The sequence below is a fragment of the Staurois parvus genome, unplaced genomic scaffold (genome assembly GCF_062004578.1).
Source record: "Staurois parvus isolate SC_StPar_1 unplaced genomic scaffold, SC_StPar_1.0 ptg000328l, whole genome shotgun sequence".
Lineage (NCBI taxonomy): Eukaryota > Metazoa > Chordata > Amphibia > Anura > Ranidae > Staurois > Staurois parvus.
Window position 1 is genome coordinate 3,473,690 of NW_028318124.1, and position 26,616 is coordinate 3,500,305.

A 26,616-nucleotide genomic window follows, 5' to 3' on the forward strand; every position below is an offset into this window, starting at 1 on the left:
ATATCCATGGCTTGTGTGAGAAATATATCATTTAAATGACAACTTTGTGTCATTTTTACAAAAACTTGTGGAAAAATTTTTTTTCCATTGACTCAATATGCCTCTCAGCAGATAGCTTAGGGTGTCTACTTTCTGAAAAGGGGTAATTTAGGGGTGTTTGTACTGTCCTGGTATTTTAACACCTCAAGGAATGTGATGGTCAGTGAGCAAGTAAAAGCTGTGTAAATTCCATTATCTATATCATAGTTTGTAGATGCTATAACTTTCACACAAACCAATCAATATACACTTATTGGGATTTTTTTAACGAAAAACATGTAGCAGAATACATTTTGGCCTAAAATTATGACGAAATTTTAGTTTTTTGGATATTTTTTATGACAGAAATGAGAAAATATCGTTTAGGTTCTTTTAAATTTTTTTTTCAAAACTTTTTTTGTTTATAGTGCCAAAAATAAAAACGCACAGATGATCAAATACCACCGAAAGAAAGCTCTATTTGTGTGAAAAAAGGACGTAAATTTCATTTATGTACCGTATTGCATGACTGCGCAATTCTCAGTTAAACTAGTGCAGCGCTGTATAGCAAAAAAATGGCGTAAATTGCAGTATTTATACCATAGTTTGTAGACGCTATAACTTTCACGGGATTTTTTTTATCAAAAACATATAGCAGAATACATTTTGGCCTAAATTTATAACTAACTTTGAGTTAACTATATATTTTTTATAGCCGAAAGTAAAAAATATTGTTTTTCTTCAAAAATTTTGGTCTTTTTTTTTGTTTATAGTGCAAAAAATAAAAAGCACACAGGTGATCAAATACCACCAAAAGAAAGCTCTGTTTGTGTGAAAAGGACATAAATCCTGTTTGGGTACAGCCTTGCATGACCGTGCAATTATCAGTTGAAATAGTGAAGCGCCGAATAGCAAAACGAGGCCTGGTCGTTAAGGGGGTAAATCCTCTGGATGGCAAGTGGTTAAAGATGTAGCACTTTATATATTGCATTCATTCTTCCATTTATTATCATATATTTACATAATTCCAAATGATTCATAAATTACAGTGACTGAAGCAGGCAAATTATAACTAAAAGACATCAATAAACCAGTAGTTTTCATTATTTGTAATCTGGTTTAAAAAAAAAGGGGGCTGCCTAGTCTAAAATGCCCAGGTCTATGTTTTCTCCCAGTCTGGGCCTGATCACATGTGAGGATAGCAGTGGCAGCTGGGGAATGTGTGGGTGTGTTTTTTGTTGAAGTGGGCAAGTACACATTCAACATATACAGGCCTAGTGTACCTGCCCATACTCACTACAATTCCCAAACATTGATGGGAAGTGTAGTTTCCTGAGAGGAGAGGATATAATGTAATCCTGGCTGTTACACCTCATCTTTGGCAGAGCAGATGCTCTTATTTTTGGAATTACATAGAATGCATGAAGGTAAAAATCCTTCAACTTTTACAACTGCAAAGATTGTAGGCGGAGTTTTCATTCTACCCTGATTGTCCTATGAGACTGCATAACCACTAACCCTCTGTCTGGAAAGCGCTGATTGGCCCTGTGCTGCTCACATGCACTCCCCCCCCCCCCCCAAAAAAAAAAAACTCTCTAGCAATACACACCAAACTGAGCACGTGCAGCTTGCCCCCAAGGCTCTCTTATATCAGGAGATGGATTGGGGACAGTAGAAGGAGGGCAGGGTCAGAGAAGACAGGGTTAAACAGCCTTTTTACAAAATGCGGAGGATTAATCCTTTAGGTTCCACAGTGAGTATAACAAGCATGTTTTACTGCATACACAGACTGATTTTACTGTTGCGAGTCTAGTAACACTTTAAATGTAAAAAAAAATTGCCTTTTCTGTTCACATGGGAAGTTTAACTACTGAACAGAACTCCAATGAATACAAAGCTACTATGCTGCAACAATAGAAAGAATAACAGCCTGATAGACAATGCAGATAACTAATTTAGGGCCGGTTCACACCACATGCAGTCCAGTGTGTTTTTTTTTTCTGCATCAAAAATGCATGGACAGTAGGTTACATAGATTCCAATGGCAAAGTTCACACCATTGCAGTGCGTTCCAGTGCAGTCAACAATAGCAGAACATGCTGCATTTTTTTTGCAAGGAACTGCCCTGGAATGCATCCAAATTCATAAAAAACACACCACAATGCAGTACAGCAAAAGAAGCCAGAAAGCTTGGGGGAAAAAAACCAAGAGGGGTAAAAGTACACTGAAAAATGCATCAAAAACGTGCATGCAGAAATGAATCCAAGACTCATCCAGATTGCGTTTATATGATGTGAACCGGGCCTTATAGATAACAACACAAAAAAAGGAATCACTCTCACAAGCAATGTGTAGTCAAATCACAGGCCACTGTCATCATCAGGTGCACAATCCTTGAAAAACTATAAGGAGAGGTTCACACCTATGCAGTTTGCGTTTGATCTGTTTCTGCAGTGTTTGTGGTGCGGGTTGCGTTTTTGCATGTACGTTTTTGACGCATTTTACTTATTTTTTTTTTTTGGCCAACTTGTTGCTGGGCAGATTAAAAACACAAAATGCATCAAAAACGCACCAAAGTGCAACACTTGTGTTTTTATGCAGTTCTATGGAACCTGTAATACTGAAGACATCACGTGATTGTGACAATAGTGAATAAAGTATAGTTAGTAAATATTAAAGTGATGCTGAGGACTTGTATGCACTGATTAATATTTGATATTAAAATGTGGAGGTCCATTTATTTGATTGATTTTATTGATTTATATCAGGTTGGATTTTTCCTCTTAGCACTTTGATTTAAATATATAGGGTGACGCAGCAATACAAATATTTGGTTATTAATATTTTCTTGTGGGAACACTTTTTTTTGCTAGCAGACATCCTGGTTTCACAGGACACTAGTAGGAGGATTTAGATATTTAGCGTAGAAGGCACGGGATACTCACAAATATTTTTATGAGAGATGCACTATTTTTCCAAAAGTATTGGGACTCCTGCCTTTACACGCACATGAACTTTGATGGCATCTCAGTCTTAGTCCGCAGGGTTCAATATTGAGTTGGCCCACCCTTTGCAGCTATAACAGCTTCAACTCTTCTGGGAAGGCTGTCCACAAGGTTTAGGAGTGTGTCTATGGGAATGTTTGACCATTCTTCCAGAAGCACATTTGTGAGGTCAGGCACTGATGTCGGATGACAAGGCCTGGCTCACAGTCTCTGCTCTAATCCATGCCAAGGTTTTCTATCTGGTTGAGGTCAGCACTCTGTGCAGGCCAGTCAAGTTCCTCCACCACAAACTCGCTCATCCATGTCTTTATGGACCTTGCTTTGTGCAGTGGTGCGCAGTCATGTTGGAAAAGGAAGGGGTCATCCCCAAACTTTTCCTACAAAGTTGGGAGCATGAAATTGTCCAAAATGTCTTGGTATGCTGACAGCAGTGGCGTCCCGAGGCAGGTGCAGGGGGTGCAGTCTGCATGGGGTGACACCGACCGCACGGGGTGACACCGGAATGTCTTCACTGGAACTAAGGAGTCAAGCCAAACCACTGAAAAACAACCCCACACCATAATCCCCCCTCCACCAAATGTTACACTTGGCACAATGCAGTCAGGCAAGTACTTTTCCCCTGGCAACTGCTAAACCGCTTTACACCACTGTATCCGATGCTTTGCATTGCACTTGGTGATGTAAGGCTTGGATGCAGCTGCTTGGCCATGGAAACCTATTCCATGATGCTCTCTACACACTGGTGTGCTAATCTAAAGATCACATGAAGTTTGGAGGTCTTTAGCTATTGAGTCTGCAGACAGTTGGTGACTTTTGCACACTGTGCGCTCCAGCATGCGCTGACCCTGCTCTGTCATTTTAAGTGGCCTACTGCTTTGTGGCTGAGTTGGTGTTGTTCCCAGTTATTTCCACTTTGTTCTAATATAACTAACAGTTAACAACAAGGAAATTTCATGGATGGACTTATTGCATAGATGGCAACCTATCGCGGTACCACGCTTGAATTCACCCTAGGTTCACATCTGTGCAGGTGGTGCTATTGCGGATCTGCACGAAAATGCATGCAGCCGCACCACCCGCACAGAGAAATGCAGACCCGTGGGCGGGTGCCATTAGTTCTAATGGTACGCCGCCTGCACTGGAAAACGCAATCGTACTGGGAACCGAGGTTCTCGTGTGGGCTGCATTTTCCAAAGAAGTGCAGGGACTTCTTCCCTGTGTGTCATGGGGCACAGGAGTCCATTCAAATGGATGGGCTCTCATGCTTGTGCAAAATGTGGCCTGCACGGCCGTATATATGTGAACCAAGGGTCACAGCGCTCAGGAGAGCAACCCATTCTTTTACAAATGTTTGTAGAAGCAGTCTGCATGCCTAGGTGCTTGATTTTATACACCTGTGGCCATGGAGGTGATTGGAACACCTGAATCCAATGATTTGGATGGCTGGCCCAATACTTTTGGCAATATAGTGTATTTATACAGTTACACATTGATAGCAGCGCAGCATCACATAATACATTACTATACTGAGGTTTTATGAATGCAGGAACACATTTAGATGCTAGCAACAGCAGCAGACATTTAAAAACATTTATTTCAGCATCTATTTCACCAATATTTGAATTCATGTTTTTATTTATTATCTAATCTTCACATCAGCGATTTGGTTATTTTCAAGGTAGCACAGGAGCCACGCATTTCATTTCCGTTCTTTGGTATGCTATTTGTGGACTTGAAGCATATGAATTATTTTGAATATTTTAGAATTTTTGCCCCCAGTCAGTTCACCCTGTTTTGTGTGTGTTTTTGTGTGTCTAAACTCTACTATGTTGCCCACAATCTACAGAAACAGAACTTCCTAGCCAGGCTTTATTTTCCATTGCAATTTTACAAATTATTTTTCTTCCAGCATTTGCAAATATGCACTCAAATCAAATTTTTTTTTCACGTAATATATTTCTGCCTTGAATTTGAATTTTGACTGGGTTTCCAAAAGCCATAAAGCAGAGTTCTGTTGGGGACAGAAATTATTTCTTTCTAGGATGTATTTACTTACTTTGCTTTCTCGGAAGTTGTAGGAGACCAGCATGCTCAAGAAGACTCCCAGCATTCCCGCAGCTTGTAATGATAACACAGTAACACGAAGGGTCCAGTCCTCTTCCACCACACAAGGAGAGTCATCCACACAAGTGGTACATCCCTTACTACAGGGCAGGCAGGCAGTGATCCCTGGATAGGAATTGTCTAATCCTGCAAGGTGTATACAGATTAATGTAGAGGCACACATCATACATTGGTGTATTTAAACATGCACATCTACAGCTATACTTAGGCATGCACACTCATACACAAAAATATATAACACGATACAATATTTACATATAGATTATTATATACACTTAGTACACAGCTACGTACAGTACATATATACATAGATATTTGCACACAGTGTTACTTTACCCTCAGTCTGTGTCCTGTAATAGCCAGGCTGGCACACGCATCTGTACCTGCCCAAGACGGAGCCATCTCTTTCATCCGATATGCACTATGGGGGGATACGCAGCTCAGAACATGACAACCACATGCCAGTGCCAATACAGGACATGGTTACAAAACATCCTAGCCAATATATACTTTAAGCACGTGTCCATTTCTCCTTTATGAAATATTTTCTGTAAATACATGCAGTGGAGTAGAACTCCATCCAAAACTGTTTTAGATTTGGATAGGGAGGGAAAGGGTTAAACCCTCTGCCATGTTCCATTGTTGTCTGTACCCCTACTGAAAAAAAAAATCAATTGAGAAAATCTCCTACCTGTTTTGGTGACAAAAATAAAAATTGGGGAAATCTATTCAATGGGGAAACAGACAACAACACAAACCTAGCTTGTGCATATTTTCTTCATAAAGAATAAAAGTGCTTTATTGCTGTCTATGTTCCCACTGCACTCCACTCATCTGTGTCCTGGCCGGGGTCATTCCTTCACCACTTCTTGACCACCGTCACTATAGTTTGAACTGCTGCTCCGGGATGATGCCTGTACCATTTTTTAGAGCCCATTGTCATCTCTCTTGTAATAGCAACCGGAGCAACTAATTGGCGACTAAAGTGTAAAGAAAAAAGTGCTCCCCCCCCCCCCCGTGCTTGCGCGCAAAGGTGTACGCACGCGTCAGTCCCGCACCCACACAAACAGCGATTGTCCCACACATGTGAGGTATTGCCGCGAATGTCAGATCGAGGGCAGTAATTCGAGCATCAGACCTCTGTAAATCTAAAGTAACCTGTAAAGGCTTTTAAAGCGTCTCCTATGGATAGTAAAATTTACGTCATTTGTTGCTGTTTCACGGGCATGCTTAGTTTTAAAGCCTAACAAGTTTGGTATCTACTTACTCTGCATAGCATCATCTTTTATACTGTACAAAAAAGTGGGTGATATATTGTATTTTTTTGTATTCAAATTAAAAAAGGCGTGTTTTTTCCCAAAAAAATTGGGTTTGAAAACTGCACAATTGTTTAGGGGTTTTAAGTAATTTTCTAGCAAAAAATACTGCTCGTATACAAAAAGTGCCAGAAAAGGCTTGGTCTGAAAGTGGTAAACGTTCAACTGTGATTTTAATGTTTTTGTGGCTTCCTATCGCACTATCCATGTTTTGTACAAGTTAGAAGGACAGGAAGTGAAGAAATATTTCCCCACTGGGTTCAAAGATGGGAATAAAGTCAGACTGGCTGGAGTTAGACTTACAGCTAAAAACCTGAAACTAAGAGCTCCCTGTAAAGAGAAGAATAAATCTTGGTTTGTCCCACAGCAATGCTGCCTGATATCCACACTCTTGAAGAGCTACAATGGCTGCAATTTGTAAAGAGCTACAGTGTGCTGCATTTTCAGCATTCATCACAATTCAAGGTGTGGTACTTGCATGGTCTGCTACTGAACATTGTGGTTTGATTACCTCGCCCCTGACATAGGGGCCAGCCAATTAAAGTTATAGAGTGCAGAGGGGGACCAGGCAGCAGTATAACTATAGCCGTAATAGCCAACGCAGTTGCTATGGGGCTGTCAGACACCGTCTAGCGGTATCTCTGGCAGCCCACAGCGCGGGGTTCCTAAGTCCCAATCTGCTTATTCACCAGGGCCCCTGATGGAGGGGATGGACTTGGATCAGATTGAGACCAGGTCGCGACCCCTGAGTACGTCCGGCAGTGGTAGAGAGTACCGACAGAGGTGTGCAGGAAATAGAGCCTGATGTGAAGAGGCTGACAGGCCTGACAGCAGGGACTGATCTGTGCGGGATGAATGGATGGACGGTCAGAGTAATGTAAGGCATAGTCAGGCAGGCCGGGTCAGCAATGTGCGGGCAGCGAGGTACTAGAGGAGCAGACAGAGAATGGTCAGGGTCACAAGCCAGGTTCAGCAACTAACGGGCAGGTAGGTACCAGAGGAACAGGCAGAAGAGTGGTCAGGTCAAGCCAGGGGCCAAGCAGGAGACAATCAGCAGGGTCAGGATCAAGCAGAGGTCGGCAACAGGAAGCTTTACTAATCAGATCACAGGAACAGGATAACAGGACCAAACAGCAATGCACATACCTTCTGTCCCGTTCAAATAGCGCGCCCTGCGCTTTCATTGATGCCAGGCGCGTGTCCGCGATCACGAGTGTGCATGCGTGGCCGTCGCTGTTGCCGCGATTGCCCAGGTCCCGCTGCCCGCCGGCTAGAGCGCGTCGGTGTTGTGCGTATGCGCCGCCGGTGCATCGCTGCAGAACACCGGATCCCTGACAGGGGCACTAGGGAGGTTGTCTGGTGATTCCATTCCAGAATAGCTGATGTTCAATGCACAGGATCATGCTTTGGGATCATGGTGTTTACAGATCTCCTATACATTCCCCCATCTGTGAATACATTAGTTGCCCTAGAGCTTCTGGTCATCCTGACCAGCAATTTGATAGTAACACCATATGCCTAACACAGTATTCCTGGGGCTGATAAATCCCAGAGTTTCTATTCAACTAAAAAGTGATAGGAAAAATGAAGTTTGCCATTCTAAAAAAGCCACAATTTAAAGTGGTTCTAAAGCCAAAATGTTTATTAATTTAACCCTTTCCTGCCCAAGGGTAAAAGAAATGTTAATGCCTAAGCACAATTTTGCAACTTTGATGTGTTAGTAAAACTGTACATATCATCACAACTACTTTGTGATTATACTTTGTTTTTTTCAGGACAAATTGGGATTTCTATTAGTGGTCAATAAAAACAGATATCTCTTTATTTATTTTTTTGCCAAAGGAAAACTGACCCCAAAGCAGTAAAAAAAAATCATTTTTAAAATGTAGCTGTACATTTCTTGCTCTTACCATAACTTACCACCAAAAAAAACCTAAAATAAATTATCCTGCTCCTGATGATTACAGCGATACCATATATATGTACATTAGTTGTTTTTTGTACCCGTAGTAGGGCCCAGAAACAATGGTGCACATTTTGCATTTTTTTTATCCTGCCTAAAACACACTGACACCGATACTAATTAAAAATTTTTAAACTCAAAATATGCTGTGTTAACCCTGACCTTGACCTTTGGCCCCGGCCTTGACCATAACACTAACTGCCATCTTTCACATGACTGTCATGTTGACTGTCATATACCTTCAAATGTTTTCAGTGTTTTGTCTCTGCTACTCCCTTTCCTTTAGTTTAGCTAATGTTGCATAGATAGCCCTCCCCCCTTCCCAGAGATGCATTGCAACAGCCTCATGGCAAGAAGCAGAAACAGTATGTTCTTTCGACCTATCAAATGTTTATTGTTGTAAGATTCTCTCAGTTTATGGAATAAACTTCACAAGATCTGCAAGATATCATTCTGTTTGAGTCACTGACTGTAGACCCCAACTGAGGTTGAAGTTATCGCTATCTCATCACAACTGTAAAACTGTAAGTTACAGATATCACACTATCAATGCTTAGATTGGACACACAGAACACTAACCCTGGCCAACCTTGATCTTGTTATTTTTTTCTTTATTTTTTATTCTTTGTTTTGAATTTTTTATTGTATTTTTTTCACACACTTTTTTTAATTTACAGCTCATCTTCTGCAAGGAGAGGAAGATACAACATACAGTATGTTCTTCTCCATTTAGAAGAGAAAGTAAACACAGGGGCATGCTCACAGTGACTGATCACTGTGATAGCTAATCAGAGGCTATCAAAGTGTTCAGGTGACCTGGAACCGTGAGTAACGGGTCCCGATCGTTAGTACGAGGCCTGGGATTCTCTGTGAGAGTCCGGTCTCTGTGTTAAATTTTTATGTTTTACAAATTACTAAACCGCAATGTATTTTCTGGCTGGGTTGGTAAAAGTGTAGAGGGAGCTTTAAATTTAAACCAAAGCTCTAACAGTTTATATTCTGACACATATTCTAAAAATGCTGGTGAGCTATTTAGCAGCTAGCTGTAGTGTTAAATGATATGAGCCCTCACTTTGTAAAACAACCCATTGAAGATGTTGTCCCTGAAGTTGATATGTTGAAAGCAGAAAAAATGGGCAAACATAAGGATTTTAGTGGCTTTGGGCCATATTGTAAATACTAGACAACTTGGTCGAAGCAACTTTCCTGGTCTGCAGTGGTCAGAACCTACCAAAAGCGGTCCAAGGAATGAAAACCGGTGAACCTAGAACAGAGTTATGGACGGCTACAGCTCATTGATGCATGTGTAGGGTAAGGCTGGCTCATGTAGTCCAATCCAATAGAAGAGCTACTGTAGCTCAAATTACTGAAAATGTTTTTTTCCGATAGAAAGGTATTGGAACACACAGTACATCTCAGCTTGTTGCTTATAGGGCTGTGTAGCCGCAGGCTGATCAGGGTGCCAAACTGCCTACAATGGACATGTGAGCATTAGAACTGGACCAGAGATGCAATGGAAGGAGGTGGCCTGGTCTGATGAATTCAAGAATGGTTTGAGAAACACAACAATGAGCATCAATCGAGCATCTCTAGAATGTGCTGGAAAAAGGTCAGATTCATTAAGGCCCCACCTTGCAACTTACAGGAGTTGAAGGATCTGCTACTGACAGCTTGGTGCCAGATACTACAGTATACATTCAGAGGTCTAGTAGAGTCCATGCCTCGACAGGCTATGGTGGGTGGTCATTATGTTATGGCCGATCAGTGTATACTGTATATGCACACAAATGTTTACATATATATACACACTGTATATACACACACACATACAGTGGATATAAAAAGTCTACACACCCCTGTTAAAATGTCAGGTTTCTGTGATGTAAAAAAATGAGGCAAAGATAAATCATTTCAGAACTTTTTAGTCAAGGTAGAGGGGATTATGAACAGTTCCAAATACCAGTCAATATTGGCACAAAACCTTCAGGCTTTTGCTAGAAAGCTGAACATGAAGAGGAACTTCATCTTTCAGCATGACAATGACCCAAAGCATACATCCAAATCAACAAAGGAATGGCTTCACCATAAGAAGATGAAAGTTTTGGAATGGCCCAGACAGAGCCCAGACCTGAATCTAATCGCAAATCTGTGGCGTAATCTAAAGAGGTCTGTGCACAGGAGATGCACTTCGCAATCTGACAGATTTGGAGTGTTTTTGCAAGGAAGAGTTGGCAAATATTGCCAAGTCAAGATTTGCCATGCTGATAGACTCTAACCCAAAAAGACTGAGTGCTGGAATCAACAAAGTATTGATACTTTGGTGCTTCAACAAAGTATTAGTTTAAGGGTGTGCACACTTATGCAACCATATTATTTTAGTTTTGAAATAAAAGATTTCAGTTTGTTGCTCAACTGAGTTGTACAGTTTATAGGTAACATTAAAGGTAGAAAAATATCTGAAGTTATTTATCTTTGTATCATTTTTTTACATCACAGAAACCAGACATTTTAACAGGGGCATGTAGACTTTTTATATCCACTGTGTGTATATATATTGTATATATATATATATATATATATATATATATATATATTACAGTACTGTATATATACAGTAGGTATACATACTTTTTTGTAAATGATCATATCATCTCTGTTCTCAGCTGCAAAAGTGGTTTAAAGAGGTGGGGGTGCAGACTGCAGGGGGCATTAAGCAGGAGGCAGAGGGAGAGCAATATAATGGTCTTCCCAGTGATTAGCTGAGCAGTGGGGAGTGTCTGCACAAGTCTTGGCCATTGGAGGACAGGCAGGCTGTGCTCCCAACATAGCCAGAAAATGGGCCATACTGGGAAGGATGTACTTCTATTCTTCTGCCTAGCGTGGTCAGTTTGAAATAGGAAAGCAGGGAGACTGGTAGGATCATCAGGTATTTCACACAAAGGAAATAATATAGTTTAGGTATATTGATACTGACTTCTGGAGAATGTATTTTTGCTGAAGGGGAAATTATTTTTGTGTGGGGTCTATTGTTTCTGGGGAGGTCTATTGTTGCTGGGGGGTCAGTTGTTGCTAGGAGGGATCTACTGTTGAGGGAAAGATCTATTGATTTTGGCTACTGGATGGTCTATTAATTATATCTGCTGGACTGCTTGGGGTCTATTTTTGCTGGGGTAGATCTATTTTGGCTGGGATGGTTTTTTGTTCCAGGAGGTCCATTGATGCTGGGGAGGTCTATTGTGGAGGGATATATTGTTGCTGAAGGGTCTGTTGTTGCTGTCTGCAAGAGATCTATTTTACTGCTTTTCTTGTTATCCTTAACAAATTGCCTCTTGTTTTCCCTCTGAGCCAAGAGCATTCAACAGTATAAGTTTGACTATAATAAACATTAACATAAATATATACCGTAAATATGTGCAGCGCTATAAACATCAAATATAAAACATGTTACAATCTGAAAACAATATTGTGCAATAAAAGTTTCTGTAACTTTCCAAAGCAAAGTGCAATAAAGCTCATGTGACTCAAAAAGCTGCACGCAAAAAATCTTCTTTATGTGATCCAGTGAGCACCTCCTCCAATAACACCACATCAAAAGTGTTTGTGAATCTGCTCATCTTTGTGATGGTAAAAGCCTCCAACCCCATGGGAGATCACACGGACACTCCACTTCCATCTGGGGGGTACAGTCCACATCAAATATCCATGTAAAATGAGCATCATGTGTGCTGGCGGCTGCTCTGTTCCTTGAATTCCTCAGTCCTCTGTCTCACGATTCCCTCACAGCTGTGGTCCTCCAGTACTGAGGAGGTTAATATCCCTTTCTGCCCCCACTTCTCCCCCTTCCTTTCTCTCGGTGCTCCTGGAAAAACCTCTTCAATCTTTTCCAGTTATCTTCAACTTTTCACCCTTATTCATTCCCCCACACACCACTCAACACTTTAGCCACCTGAACGCTCCCTTGATGTGCTGGGGGTGACCTTCCCTATATGTAATTGCTATGCTGCCCCACCAATGGAAAACTCACTCTAAGGGCATTACACCACTCTTACTCTTAATAAAAAAAAATCTAAATTCCTAACATGCTCTTTGTTTAAAGTATGTATGGCTAATACATCACCCTGACACAAGCGACTATACATTTTTATCGTCTCCACACCAGTCTTAAGATGGCCAGCAAGTGAAAAGAAAACAATTGACCTGATACCCCAATCCACGTTGATTGTGTAAGCCGGCTGCTAAGGGGGCTCCTATGTTGGTGCTCTCCTGATTTGGGCTGTGTGCGTCCATAGACATACACAGCGTCAGTAAGCCTGTAATTAGAGCTGAGTGTCTTTATTTGGCTTTGAATTATCGGGTTGTGGGCAGGGCAGAGTCTGGTTTTGCACAGGAGATTTTAACATTTTGAGTGGGGGCTTAGTAAGTGAAGGTATAATTTAGGTATAATTTATAGTAATGTGTGTTCAAGCCATCAAAGCTGGGGTCTTTGCCTGGTTTCATTTGTGAAATGGCTTGTTTAAGTTCATTTTCTGATTGAAAGCTAGCCATGGTGGATTTCTCTTCCTCAATTAAAGTGAGGATATGGCTGTTTTTCAAAGATATTCTTTATTGAACCTTCCAAATGGGGGATTATGAGTAGGAGGATGGTTATATAGGGCAGAATAATACTGAAGAAATTGGGTTTCTGTTTCATTGTTGACACACAAAGTCCCTCCTGAGGGTGTTTTAAAGGATAAGTTCACCTTTGGGAACATGTTACACGTTTCACCTGTTTTTAGGGTGGAACATGTAACATGTTCCCATAGCCGCAGTCGCCGCCCCCCTCATACGGGGAGAAGTCTTACCGTATACTATACTGTTGGCCGAACTTTCGTTAGGTTTGAATGCTCGACTGAACAGGGGAGGTGGGGGGGTGTTCAGCCCATCACTACTGCTTAGTAAATGCTTACTGAATCTGGTGGTCTGCAGATTAGTGGAAACTAGGTCCTGCAACCTGTATAAACAGAGCTACAGATTTTGTCACTTTGTAGTACTTCTTTTATAATATAACCTCCCATAACATTTTACAGCAGGATGGGGAATAATAAATGGGACTGTACAGGTCCAAAATGAAACCCTGATGATAGAACAATTATTATTAGCGTTTTTAACTTCTTTCTCTGTAGCAATATGCTTGCAATATGTCATTAAAAAAAAATAAAAAACAGCCACATAAAAAACCTAGAAACCAGGAAACTGTAAATTAATCCATGCAGAGTGAAGAACTCTAAAGGGTTCAAACACACCAGCATAGATAAGCTAATGTATCAGTTCTAACCTTTAGCTTCACTGCATCCCTGACAAGTGCTGTTGTGAGGAAGGGTCTGAGTCAGGTTAGGTTTTAAATATTGTGCCATAGTGTTCATGTATAAATTAATACGTCCTAATAATTCTACAAGAAGGCTAAGTGCTGCCATTTACAGCCCTTATAATGGGTTACCCCATTACCTGAGTACTGTTCTTGTTGCATTTGTGAGTGTTAGCGAACCAGATGGGACCCTGAGCACACTGGTCTATTCCCAGAGTCATCAAACGCACGTCCACATGCAAGGTTCCCCTGCAATACAGAAAAGAGGAAAATGAAATCAAATGACATTCCAAACAACATCTTTTCTCAAACGTGCTCAGTTTTCTTTCTTTGAATATGCATAAAAGCCTATCTCCTAAACTGGACATCCAGAATTATTTCATGTCTCTCATAGTTAGGTATTTAGTCTGGCTGAAAAAAGACTCCCGATTCCGGGTCATATGATCACTGTGGTAGCCTCCGATTGGCTAGCACAGTGATCAGTCACTGTGAAGCCTGCCCACCTTGATTATTTTCTCTCTGGATGGAGGAGAGAGATACATAGAGAGAGACTTCTGAAAACATTGTATCTCTCTCTCTCCTTCCAGAGAGAAAAAAAGAACAACTGTTTGTAAAAAGAAAAAAAGATTAAATATATAAATATTATAAAATAAAAAATAAAGAAAAAATACCTAGATCAAGGTTTGATCTAGTTCAGTGCCAGGGTTAGTGTTTGGGTCATTGGTATCAGTGTCAGTTAGTGTCGGTGTGTTTTAGGTAAACAACCAAAAAACAAAATACACACTATTGTTTCCGGGCTGTACTGTGGGTACAAACAACAAATAACATACACATATATGGTATTGCTGTGATCGTCAAGAGCTGGAAAATTTATTTTGGGTGGTTCTTTGGTGGATGGTTATGGTAGTAACAAGAAACACACAGCTAAATAAAAAAAATGATTTTTTTTTTTACTATTTTGGGCTGGTTTTTCTTTGATAATAAAAAAAAATCAGGAGATATCTATTACCATTTACCACCAAAAGAAAGCCCAATTTGTCCTGAAAAAAAACAAGGTATAATTCACCTGGATGTACAAAGTAGTTGTGATGATTCATTTTTTACGTAGGCTTTAAGATTTATATTACCCTTAGGCGTGAAGGAATTAATAATACTGGGAGTCAGTGGGAGCTATAATATGTTGTGGCTATATAAACTGCACTGTTGACAAGATAAGAAGCAGACACACATACATCGGTATTGTTTATTTTTTTCTTTATATAACTGGGGTTTGGCTTGGCTCACATCTACAGGTGCAACCAAGCGCATGTGCGCATTTCCATGCTTTTTCAGAGTGTTCCCACGGGTCGCATGTATGGCCCTGCAGTTTGGCGCGTGAAAGAACGCAGACATTTGAAGATCCAAGGGTGCCAGTAACAATTGATGGCTCCACCATGCATATCTGCTGAAGGATGGAACATTTCTGTTCCTTATGAGAAATCAAGAAGTTCTGAACACAGTCAGAATCAAGAAGTTCTGAACACAATACAGGTGAAACTCGAAAAATTAGATTATCGTGCAAAAGTTCATTTATTTCAGTAATGCAACTTAAAAGGTGAAACTAATATATGAGATAGACTCATTACATGCAAAGCAAGATAGTTCAAGCCATGATTTGTCATAATTGTGATGATTATGGCTTACAGCTCATGAAAACCCCAAATCCACAATCTCAGAAAATTAGAATATTACATGCAATCAATAAAACAAGGGTTGTACATAGAACAATATCGGACCTCTGAAAAGTATAAGCATGCATATGTACTCAGTACTTGGCTTGAGCCCCTTTTGCAGCAATTACTGCCTCAATTAGGCGTGGTATGGAAGCTATCAGCCTGTGGCACTGCTGAGGTGTTATGGAAGACCAGGATGCTTCAATACCGGCCTTCAGCTCTTCTGCATTGTTCAGTCTTAAGTCTCTCATCTTTCTCTTGGCAATACCCCATAGATTCTCTATGGGGTTCAGGTCAGCCGAGTTTGCTGGCCAATCAAGCACAGTAATCCCACGGTCATTGAACCAGGTTTTGGTGCTTTTGGCAGTGTAGGCAGGTGCCAAGTCCTGCTGGAAAATGAAGTCAGCATCCCCATAAAGCTCGTCTGCGGAAGGAAGCATGAAGTGCTCCAAAATCTCCTGGTAGACGGCTGCGTTGACCCTGGACTTAATGAAGCACAGTGGACCAACACCAGCAGATGACATGGCTCCCCAAATCAACACAGAGTTTACACTGGACTTCAAGCATCTTGCAGTAAGTGTCTCTCCATTCTTCCTCCATACTCTGGGTCCTTGGTTTCCAAATGAGATGCAAAAGTCCCCAACACTTTTGAATGGCCTTTTCCTGACAATCCTCTCCAGGCTGTGGTCATCCCTGCTGCTTGTGCACCTTTTTCTTCCACACTTTTCCCTTCCACACAACTTTCTATTAATGTGCTTTGATACAGCACTTTAGGAACATCCCACGTCTTTTGCAATTACCTATTGAGGCTTTCCCTCCTTATGGAGGGTGTCAATGATGGTTTTCTGCACAACTGTCAGGTCAGCAGTCTTTCCCATGACTGAGAGACCATTTAAAGGCTCAAGAACCCTTTGCAGGTGTTATGGCTTAATTAACTGATTAGGGACACTTTGAGCCTAGAATATTGCACCTTTTCACAATATTCTAATTTTCTGAGATTGTGGATTTGGGGTTTTCATGGGCTGTAAGTCATAATCATCACAATTATGACAAATCATGGCTTGAACTATCTTGCTTTGCATGTAATGAGCCTATCTCATATATTAGTTTCACCTTTTAAGTTGCATTACTTTGCACGATATTCAAATTTTGTGGATGTGAACCTATCCTTAAAGTTTGCAAGTTTTTGGTTTTTATTCATTCTTTTTTTTATTATTAAATACATTTTTATTTGTAGAATTTTTTTCCAGTACAAGAAGTGCCTACAAGGTTATTCAGCAGGGTTGGTGAACAATGTTTGTTATAGAAAACTGGCGTTTAGCCCTGGTTCACACTGAGTGCAATTTTGAAATTGGGCTACTTCACATGAAATAGCGCAATTTCAAAGCTGCAGATCAGTGCAATTTCAGGTGCGACTTGCTTGACATCAGTGTGACTTCATGCACAGATGCATATGCAAGTCCCACCTGAAATTGCTGACAATAATGCAGGCTACTACTTTCAAAATCTGTGCTTATTTGGACGGTTCCATTGCTGGCAATAGGGTGCGACTTGTCATGTGATTTGGAACATTCAAACTGCATGACAAGTCCCAACGGTTTGAGCTCACAACCAACATAGTATGTAACAAAATAATAATGAGTGACAGAATGAAAAACAAGGAAAGATAATGAGACATAGCAGAAACTACAATAACCAATTCATTTAGAAAAATGTGAATAGATAACCTGTAAGTTACAGGAAGGCAAAAAAGAGTAATTTGAAAGAACAGAAAGAATTAAAAAGGTAAGGTGGGGGAGGGAGGGGATATAGGTGATCTAGTCTCAGCTCAGTAAGTAAACTGTAGCAACACCAATAATAGTGTAGCACCCTCCTGGAACAGGTTGCTAGAGACGTTCAGGTAAACTTAGTTCTTTAGCTCCTTTGTAAACATTTAAGCATGTCTTTATTTCTGGCTGTTCTGAGTCTGACTAGCTGCAGGCTCAACTGCTCCCCCCTGCCTTCTAGTGCATTCTAGAATGTAGTAGATTGGAAGAGGCAGACCCTGGGCTTGAATATTCATGTGGTCTCGGGCCAATCACTGGGGGAGAAGATACCCAGTAGGTGGCTGACGAGTGCATAAATAACCTGGGACCTGGAAAAGCAGGGTTGTTGTCTAGTAGGAGAAGACCCCAGCCTGAAGGGCTGCTGTCCTTCTGGGCAGAGTAGCTGAAGTTTGCATAAGTTCATCAAGGTTCCAGCAATATAATAAATGTTTGTTTTTAAGTTTAATACAACTTTGATTACACTGCAGCAATAAAAATACATTGAGACTCTGTGCTTCCTCAATACATTGGAATGTGGTATCACGCCATTCTTCTTGAATAGCACTCCATGTCACATCCCCCAACACACTGCCAAGGACCTCAGTTTTTAGGTCATGCACAGGTGAACCATCTGAGTTTTGTGGTGTCATGGGACGAAAAGGGGCAGGTATGTTAAAAGGCCAGTTCTACAGATATTTTAAAAATATTTTTTGCTGAGAAGTTGTTATAATAATAAAAAGTACATTTTGCTGCAATATCTTTAATTCAGAACAATCTCCTGCAGAAAGTTAGCTTCTCCCCTAGATGGTGATCCTCCTTTCACTTTAAATCAGTAACCTTTATGTCACTTTATGCCAGTAACCGGATGTCCAGCGGACAGCCGCCGCTCTGTTCCCTGGTCCCCGCCGATCTGCCAGCCTCCCAAGGGCCCTCCCCACCGGCCCTGACCACCAGGAACCAGCTCTGGCCACCATCCCTGACCACCAGGAACCAGCTCTGGCCCACTGCTGATCGCTGCTCCACCACTCAGCCCGCTGGCCTGCCTCTCTGCCCAGAGCCCTCCCCATTGGCTCTGGGCCCACCTCAGGCCACCCTGCACCCAGCTACCACCCCCGGACACCCTGCACCCAGCTGCCGGGCACCCAGCTACCACCTCTGGACACCCAGCACCCAGCCATTGGGCACCCAGCTACCTGCACCCGGCACCTAGGGGCTGCTTCAGACCACTCAGCACCCAGCATCAGCCGACACCCAGCCTCAGACCAGGGACCTCTCCAGGCCACCCAGCGAATTGAGACATCGCCGCACCTCTGCTACCCGTACCGAGAGGGTAAGCCCCCACCGCTACCGAGAGGGTAAGCCGCCACCGCCACTGAGAGGGTCAGCCTCCGCTACCAGCTGCCTCCTTGCTCCCCTCCGGGTCCAATTCGGCGGAGTCAAGCCTGCCACGTGGCCTACAGCACCCACTGACACCAGGCCCTATCGCTCCCACAGACGCTGGGCCCCTAGCATCCCTCAGTTGCTGGCCCGCAACATCTGCATGCTCTGGCTCACTTTGCCCACGGACGCCGAGCCCTTCTGCACCTACCAACGCCTAACCCACTCAACCTCCACACGTCCGTCCACACCACCTCCTGACAACGACCCTTCAACACCTCCTGACGCTGGGTCCTTCAGCGCCTCCCGATGCCGAGCCCTCAGCACCCGACGCCTGGCCTCAACATCTCCAGTCACCGAGCCGCCAGCATCACCAGACGCCGTGCCTACCAACACCCCCAGTCATCGCACCCTATGACCCCTCCGCTCGCCGAACCACCGTACCCATTGAAGACGTGCCACAGCACCCATGGACGCCAGCATACTGCATCCGCAGACTGCAACCAGCCAGCTGCAGACCCAGTTGCCATGCACTCTCACCCTCCCCCTACAGAAGGACTAAAATGGACTCCTCCATGGCGATACAGGCTCTCCACATCACCATGCCCTGACCTGTACCCCCTCACCCCCCCTGACCTGGCCAGCACCCTGCTCACCCCAACATGCCACCTGCATTCCTCCTCCTCGTATTCCTCTCCTCCATCCCAAAAATCGCCTCCCTCTACCCGCCTACCCCCCCAAATCGGCTCTACATTGCCCCTTCACTTCTCCCCTCTCCCCACTACGGCACTCACCACCTCCTCCTGCTACTTCCCGTTCCCATGCCACCTTCCTCGCCTTTCTCCTTCTCCTATCCGCTGGGGACATCTCCCCGAACCCTGGCCCCTCACCACCTCACCCCCCCTAGGGACCCCCTGCTCCCGCCAACTGTCGCAACCCCCTCAACCTCATCCCTGTACCCCTCCTCCCCACATCCATCCCCCCTCTCTCGGTTGCACTCCTGAACGCCCGCTCGGTTTGCAACAAGCTTACCGCCATCCATGACCTCTTTATCTCCCACTCCCTCAACCTCCTAGCGGTCACCAAAACCTGGGTACAGGCCACTGACTCTACCTCCCCTGCGGCACTCACCCATGGAGGTCTCATCTGGACCCATTCACCCAGACAGAGCGTCGCAGAGGTGGTGGTGTCGGCTTGCTCCTATCACTGCTCAGCACCTTCCAGGTCCTCCCTAACCCCCCCTCTCTATCCTTCTCCTCCTTCGAGGCTCACTACATCCGGCTCTTCTCCCCCACCCCCCTGAGGATCGCTGTGATCTACAGGCCTCCCGGATCCATACCCCGCTTCCTGGACGACTTCGCCGTCTGGCTTTCCTTCTTCCTCTCCTCGGAGCTGCCGACCATCATCCTTGGGGACTTCAATATCCCCATCAACAACAACAACCCGGCTACTTCCCAACTCCTCCACCTAACCTCCTCCTTCGCGCTCACACAGTACACTCAATCCTCCACCCACATCGATGGGAACACCCTGGACCTCGTCTTCTCCCACCTCTGTACCCTCAACCAGTTCACTAACACCCCCTTCCCTCTCTCCTACCACCACCTCCTCACGTTCTCCATCTCCCCTTCCCCTAACTCCCCCCCCCCAAGGCGCCAAACCATCACCAGCCGCAACCTCAGCAACCTGAACCCAGCCCCCCTCCACTCGGCTGCCGACCGCCTACACAACAGCATCCTTCCACTGTCATGTCCTGACCTAGCCACCACCACATACAACGACTCACTGTCAGCTGCCCTAGACTCTCTGGCACCCCTAACCACATGCAACATCAAACCTAGACCGCTTCAACCATTGCAGAATGACAACACTAAATGCCTCAAACATCGCAGTCGCGCGCTGGAGAGACTATGGCGCAAAACCAGGTCCCCTCGTGCGTTCTCCCTCTACAAATCTGCCTTCCTCACTTACACCTCCTCCCTCCACGCCGCCAAGCAGGCCTACTTCGTAAAGCTGATCAACACCCTCTCCACCTGCCCTCGCCGACTCTTCTCCACCTTTAACTCCCTGTTCGCTCCCCCCTCCTCCACTCAGTACCTCACTCACCACCCACGAGATCGCCACCCATTTTCGCAATCTGGAAGGACATAGTCAACTCGCAATCTACCTCCCCACCTAGCCTCCCCATCACCCCCTCATCTCTCCCCTCCTCTGACCTCGCAACCGCACTGCCCCCCACCACACCCAAGGCCCCGCTTACCGTAACCCCCCCAGCACTGTACTCCTTTAACCCTGCTAACACTGAGGAAGTCACCAGGGTCTTCTCAGAAACCCGCCTCACTACGTGCCCCCTGGACCCTATCCCCTCTCATCTCCTCCGGTCACCCCCCTCCTCCCTCATCCGCTCCCTCACCCACATCTTCAATCTCTCCCTCTCTACTGGCGCATTCCCCTCCCCACTAAAGCATGCGCACATCACCCCCATACTCAAAAAGCCCTCCCTGGACCCCACAGACCCAAACAACCTCAGACCCATCTCCCTGCTGCCACTCACTTCCAAGCTCCTTGAGCACTTAGTCTACGATCGCCTGAGCACCCACCTAACTGACAACAACCTCCTTGACCCACTACAGTCCGGCTTCCGTCCCCAACACTCCACCAAAACCGCCCTCCTCAAAATCACTAACGACCTACTAACTGCCAAAGCCAAAGGCGACTACTCTGTCCTCCTTCTCCTGGACCTCTCCGCGGCCTTTGACACAGTTGACCACCCCCTCCTCCTTAATAAACTACTCTCCCTTGGCATCAGAGACACCGCTCTCTCCTGGTTCTCCTCCTATCTATCCCAACGCTCCTTCAGCGTTTCCTACAATGGTGCCACCTCCCCTCCCCCTCTCTGTTGGGGTCCCCCAAGGTTCTGTCCTCGGACCCCTTCTCTTCTCCATCTACACCTCCTCCCTTGGCAAACTCATACACTCCCACGGCTTCAACTATCACCTTTACGCTGATGACACTCAAATTTACCTCTCCACCCCTCACCTCACCCCTACAGTCTCCGCCCGCATCACTCACCTCCTAAACGACATCTCAGACTGGATGTCGCTCCATTTCCTCAAGCTTAACCTCTCCAAAACCGAGCTCCTCATCTTTCCCCCTGCCCACGCCCCCCCCCACCCTATCCATCACTACCAACAACACCACCATCAATCCTGCCCAGCAAGCCAAAGTCTTTGGCGTCACTTTGGACTCAAACCTCTCCTTCCAGCCTCATGTCAAATCACTTACAAACACATGCAGGCTCCACCTCCGCAACATCACCAAGATACGCTCCTTCCTTACCCCAGACACCACTAAGCTACTCGTGCACTCCCTGATTGTCTCGCGCCTTGACTACTGCAACTCCCTTCCCTGCCCCAGCGCAGGCTCTCCCCGCTTCAGACCATCCTGAACTCAACGGCTAGACTCATCCACCTCACCACCCACTCCACCTCTGCCACCCCCCTCTGTCTATCCCTCCACTGGCTCCCGGTTGCCCAACGCATCAAATTCAAACTGCTAACTCTAACCTACAAAGCCATTCACAACACTGCCCCTACCTACCTCACCAACCTGATTCCCAAGTACCACCCTACCCGTACCCTTTGCTCCTCACAGGACCTCCTTCTGTCTTGCTCCCTGGTCTCCTCCTCCCACGCACGACTGAAAGACTTCTCCAGGTCCTCCCCCATCCTCTGGAACTCACTACCCCAATCCATCAGATTGTCGCCTTCCCTCCTCACCTTCAGGCGCTCCCTGAAAACCCACCTCTTCAGGGAAGCCTACCCCACCCTTACCTAACAGCCATCCTCCTTCATTCCTCCTACCACTCCACCCCCCACAGCTACTTCCTCCTGTACCACTACCCCCTCCCTCCTAGATTGTAAGCTCGAAAGAGTAGGGCCCTCTAACCCCTCGTGTGCTGTTTGTTGTTGTTGTACTGTTTCATGTATTGTCCCCCCCTCTATTGTACAGCGCTGAGCAAACCCTTTGGCGCTATATAAACTCGATGTAATAATAATAATAATAAATGACAGCCAAAGTCATTTAACCCATTTGATGCAAGCCTTGGCTGTTATGGACATTACTTCTGGAGAAATGTCAGAATAGAACACTGCAGAGATGTATTTATGTATCTATTTATCATAGGTGACTATATCGCGCCGACAATTTATGCAATATATTGCATATTGTAAATTCATATCAGTCCCTGCCCTCAAACAGCTTACATTCTAAGGTACCTATCTTACATACATACACATACTGGAGCCAATTTAGATGGGGTTAATTTAACTACCAAATTGGTGCAGCATAACGTCAGCACCGCTCTTTGCAGTACTGAGAAAATCCCACTGCCATTGGGAGAAGAGGTCCTCAGGACATTGTGTGACCAGCAAGAAGCCAGGTGGATTAAAAGAGTATCTAAAGCAAAACTTTGGAGTATGGAATAAACCCCAATCATGGTATTTTGCTATATTTGTCCCTTTTGACATAACAGAGAGTGAAAGAATCTCTCTCTCCAAAGTGGGGAAAATCCATTCTTAGACACCAGAACAATTGTCTCCATGGGAAGATTTGGCTTCTTTTCCTTTTTCGGTGGCAACTTAAAAATTTGGATATAGTGCTACAGCCTCAAAGGCCACTGAATTTAACTGGTTCTTTCCCAAACAGTACACAGATTGCCAATCACCCAAACAAGAGTCCATACACCAGTAGGCAGTCTAAGTGTTGTTTTTTTGTGTTTATTGCTGGTAGAACTTGTAACAGGAGAAAGGTTTTGACATGGGATACTCCAAAAATGTGTCACACATAGCAGTTGGAGGATAATCTTCTCCATGAATGTGTACCACTGCAGAACAGTCTAAACTTCTTCTGAAGACCAAGAGGTGACTTACTGAATAGGCTAATACTACACAGCAGTAGACCATGAAGTACAGTGCTTTAGTATGCACTGATGAATATTGGGAGGTCTAACAGCTGAATCCCATGAGGGAGTCCTTTACCAGTTAAGACCTCACAGCTGGAGACCATGAGACATATATTATCCCTCTTATTACTTCTTGAATGCTGCACAGTGTAAGGTATCACAGCTGAAGGCCATGAGACAAGTCCACTGAGCACCTGGGTACCTTGCACAAAGCACAGTTACGGTAGCCAGCGCAGCTTCCCAACACCCAGTCTCCAGGATCAATTTAGGATCCCTACTCCCAAGCGAGATGGCGCCTCTCAGAACCAGATCTCTAGTAATGTGGCTCTGTGGTCAGTTTTTTAGTGAAGTACATGCTGCATGGTCCATGAGCTGCTTGACAGCAGCAGCCCTGCACCTCTGGAACCCTCCTGGGAAGAAGTAACCCTGCTCTTCAATGTCTCAGACTTTTTTCTACATTCCAGCCCCCTACTGGACACTTCTCTCTAGGGATTGACTGGAACTTGATAAATATTCAGCTTGGTTATTTAAATTTTTCTTCCCTAAGTTCTGGAAACATCTTTCAGAGGAAGAAGGAAGCAGTGTCTCCCAGCCTGTGAGTTTCTGATCAGGCCAGAACAAACAATCACTGCTCCCCTGATTACAGAGGGAGCCAAAAACTAAATTTGCCTAGCATCCTATACTAGGAGAGTGCTACATTGGTTTTCCCTCACTTTCTGTACAGATGCAATTTACTACCAGGGCAAACAGAGTTAGTAAATTTCCCAAATGGGGACAGACAGCAGTAGATACCCTACAATGGTTTCAACCTCTCACCACTCCATCCAAAACTAAGGGAAAAAAGTTTTGAATTTAGATACACTATGAGGTCAAAGGGATTATTTTTAAAAATAAGTGTGGGGGAGGGTGGTTTTAGTAAAGTAAAATTATGCTTTAAATCTTTTGAGAACGTCTGTCAGCTGAGATGTGTTTTCTACCCGATTGAGCTTTTTTCTTCTTACATAGTTCAGACTGCCTGAATGTCAGTTGAAGGAGGTGGGATTGCTTATAGGTCTGAATATTGATATCCCAATGATTAAAAATCTTAAAAAAAAAATCCTCATGTCCAAAAGGCCAACAAGGAGAGCCAGACGTTCACAGGCAGCTAAAAGAGGGCAAGCAGCCTCTGTGTCCACAGTGAAAAGTGGTGGTCGTGGACATGGTGTATCCTCTGCAGGCAGGGCATGCTTGCCCTTTTTTTCTGGTGCTTGCCATGTTATCGAGCCACAACATTTAGTTGTGGTGTGGATAGCTAAGCCATCCTCATCCTCTGTCACCCTGGCTCATACTAGTTCGCCTTGCACCACAGCTACCAAAGAGGCTTATTGCACAGGCTGTTTGCCCACAGCTACTCCTTCCGTAGCCCCACCATCATGCACAGAGGAGTCACCTGAATTATTTGATCATAGTGTCAATTACATGCTTCTGGAGGATTGGAGGATGTGCAGCAATTTGAATGCTCCGATGTTGGTTCCCAGGTTGAGGAAGAGAGTGACGTGAGCCTATAGAGAGGGGTTGCCAATGATGGACAAGAAATTGGCAGTCCTGTTCCCCCATCCACAGCATACTGCCAAGTTAGCTCCAATGATGAGGAAAGAGGGGATAATGAGGTCACTGACTGTACTTGGGTGCCTGAGAGAACAGAGGAGGAAAGTAAGGAGGAGGCACAACTCACACGAGGCAGGATATCCTCCAGGGGCAGGCGTAAGGACAACCACCCTATTGCATTACATGACAGAGCTCCACAGTTGCAGTGCGCTGCTGACTCCCCGCTGACTTCCAAAAGGTTATTGGTAGATCCTTTGGTCCTATCGCAGGCTTTGCAGAATCAGGGAGCACATGCAGCATAAGTTTGAGGAGGCATGAGATTCTGAATCCTCTGGGTCACTGAGGATGTCACTGTGAGGAACTACCTCCTCCTAGTTACACAGTACTCCTATCTGGGTTTCTGGGGACCGAAAACCATCCCTTGAAGACTTCCGTATGTTATCCTCTACTTCCATGCTGCCACAATCCTCCTCCTCCTGTGTGCTCTGAGACCCCCACAGGAATGGTATCTTCATAAATGGTATCTGCATGCACATGCATACACGTCACTGCAAGGCGGGCTATTTAAACCACTAACACAGTTTAGCCTATGCTTTCTGGTCTATAACGTTCTGCACTTCATAACTTGATCCTGTTGCCTGTATCTGATCTGACCCTGACTAAGGAAGAACTCCATCTGCACTGACCCGACTTATCCCTGACTATCCGCTTGCCTGCTTCCTTGTACCTAATTTGCTCGATTGATCCTGACCCAACTTGTCTGACACTGCTGCAAATACATACCTGTATCTGCACCTGGCCTGTATCCTGGTTGCCTCCATACTTACCTGCTGCCGCACCTACGTTCCTGCACCTGGCCTTCACCCTGGTTACTGCCATACCTGCCTGCTGCCTCACTTACGTTCCTGTGTCTGCTCCTGATCTGCATCCTGGTTGCCGCCATACCTACCTGCTGCTGCACCCACGTTCCTGCATCCGCACCTGGCCTGCATCTGGATCTTCACCTGCCTACCATCACCTCCAGACCCACCCGGCACTCATGCCACTCCTGGCTCAGCGCCCTCTGTTCCCACTATCATGGGCTCCGAGCGGGAGTAGTAAGAGGACGCCTCCTCTCCACGTCAGGCTCCCCAACCAAGTACGTGACAGGGGCCTTGAGAGGAAAGGAAGTCCTCCTCTTCTTCTCGCTGTTCGGTATCAAGTGCCCTGTCTATATTTCCATGCAGCGTGTGCTCCAGCAGGAAGACTAGAGGGATAGTGTCACTGATGCATGCATTGTTACGGCTCACCATCCTTGTGGCCTCCTGAAAAGGTGATAGGACAGTACATACATCCTTTATCAGCAGCCACTGGCATAGCAAAAAGAAGCCAAGCTCCCCTGAGCCTGCCCTTGTGCCATACT

The 26,616-nt window shown here is 44.7% G+C and overlaps 1 protein-coding gene across 1 annotated transcript in view; it reads right to left on the reverse strand.

Moving 5' to 3' along the window:
• LOC149457290 (metabotropic glycine receptor-like) overlaps positions 1-26,616 on the reverse strand; it is a 286,252-nt gene that overhangs the window by 149,826 nt on the left and 109,810 nt on the right. The window contains exons 2-4 of the mRNA XM_089683948.1: positions 13,911-14,019; positions 5,484-5,568; positions 5,080-5,273 (exon numbers count right to left, since the gene is read on the reverse strand). Coding sequence (XP_089540074.1) covers positions 5,080-5,273; positions 5,484-5,568; positions 13,911-14,019 — 388 coding nt within the window. The remainder of the gene's footprint in view (positions 1-5,079; positions 5,274-5,483; positions 5,569-13,910; positions 14,020-26,616) is intronic.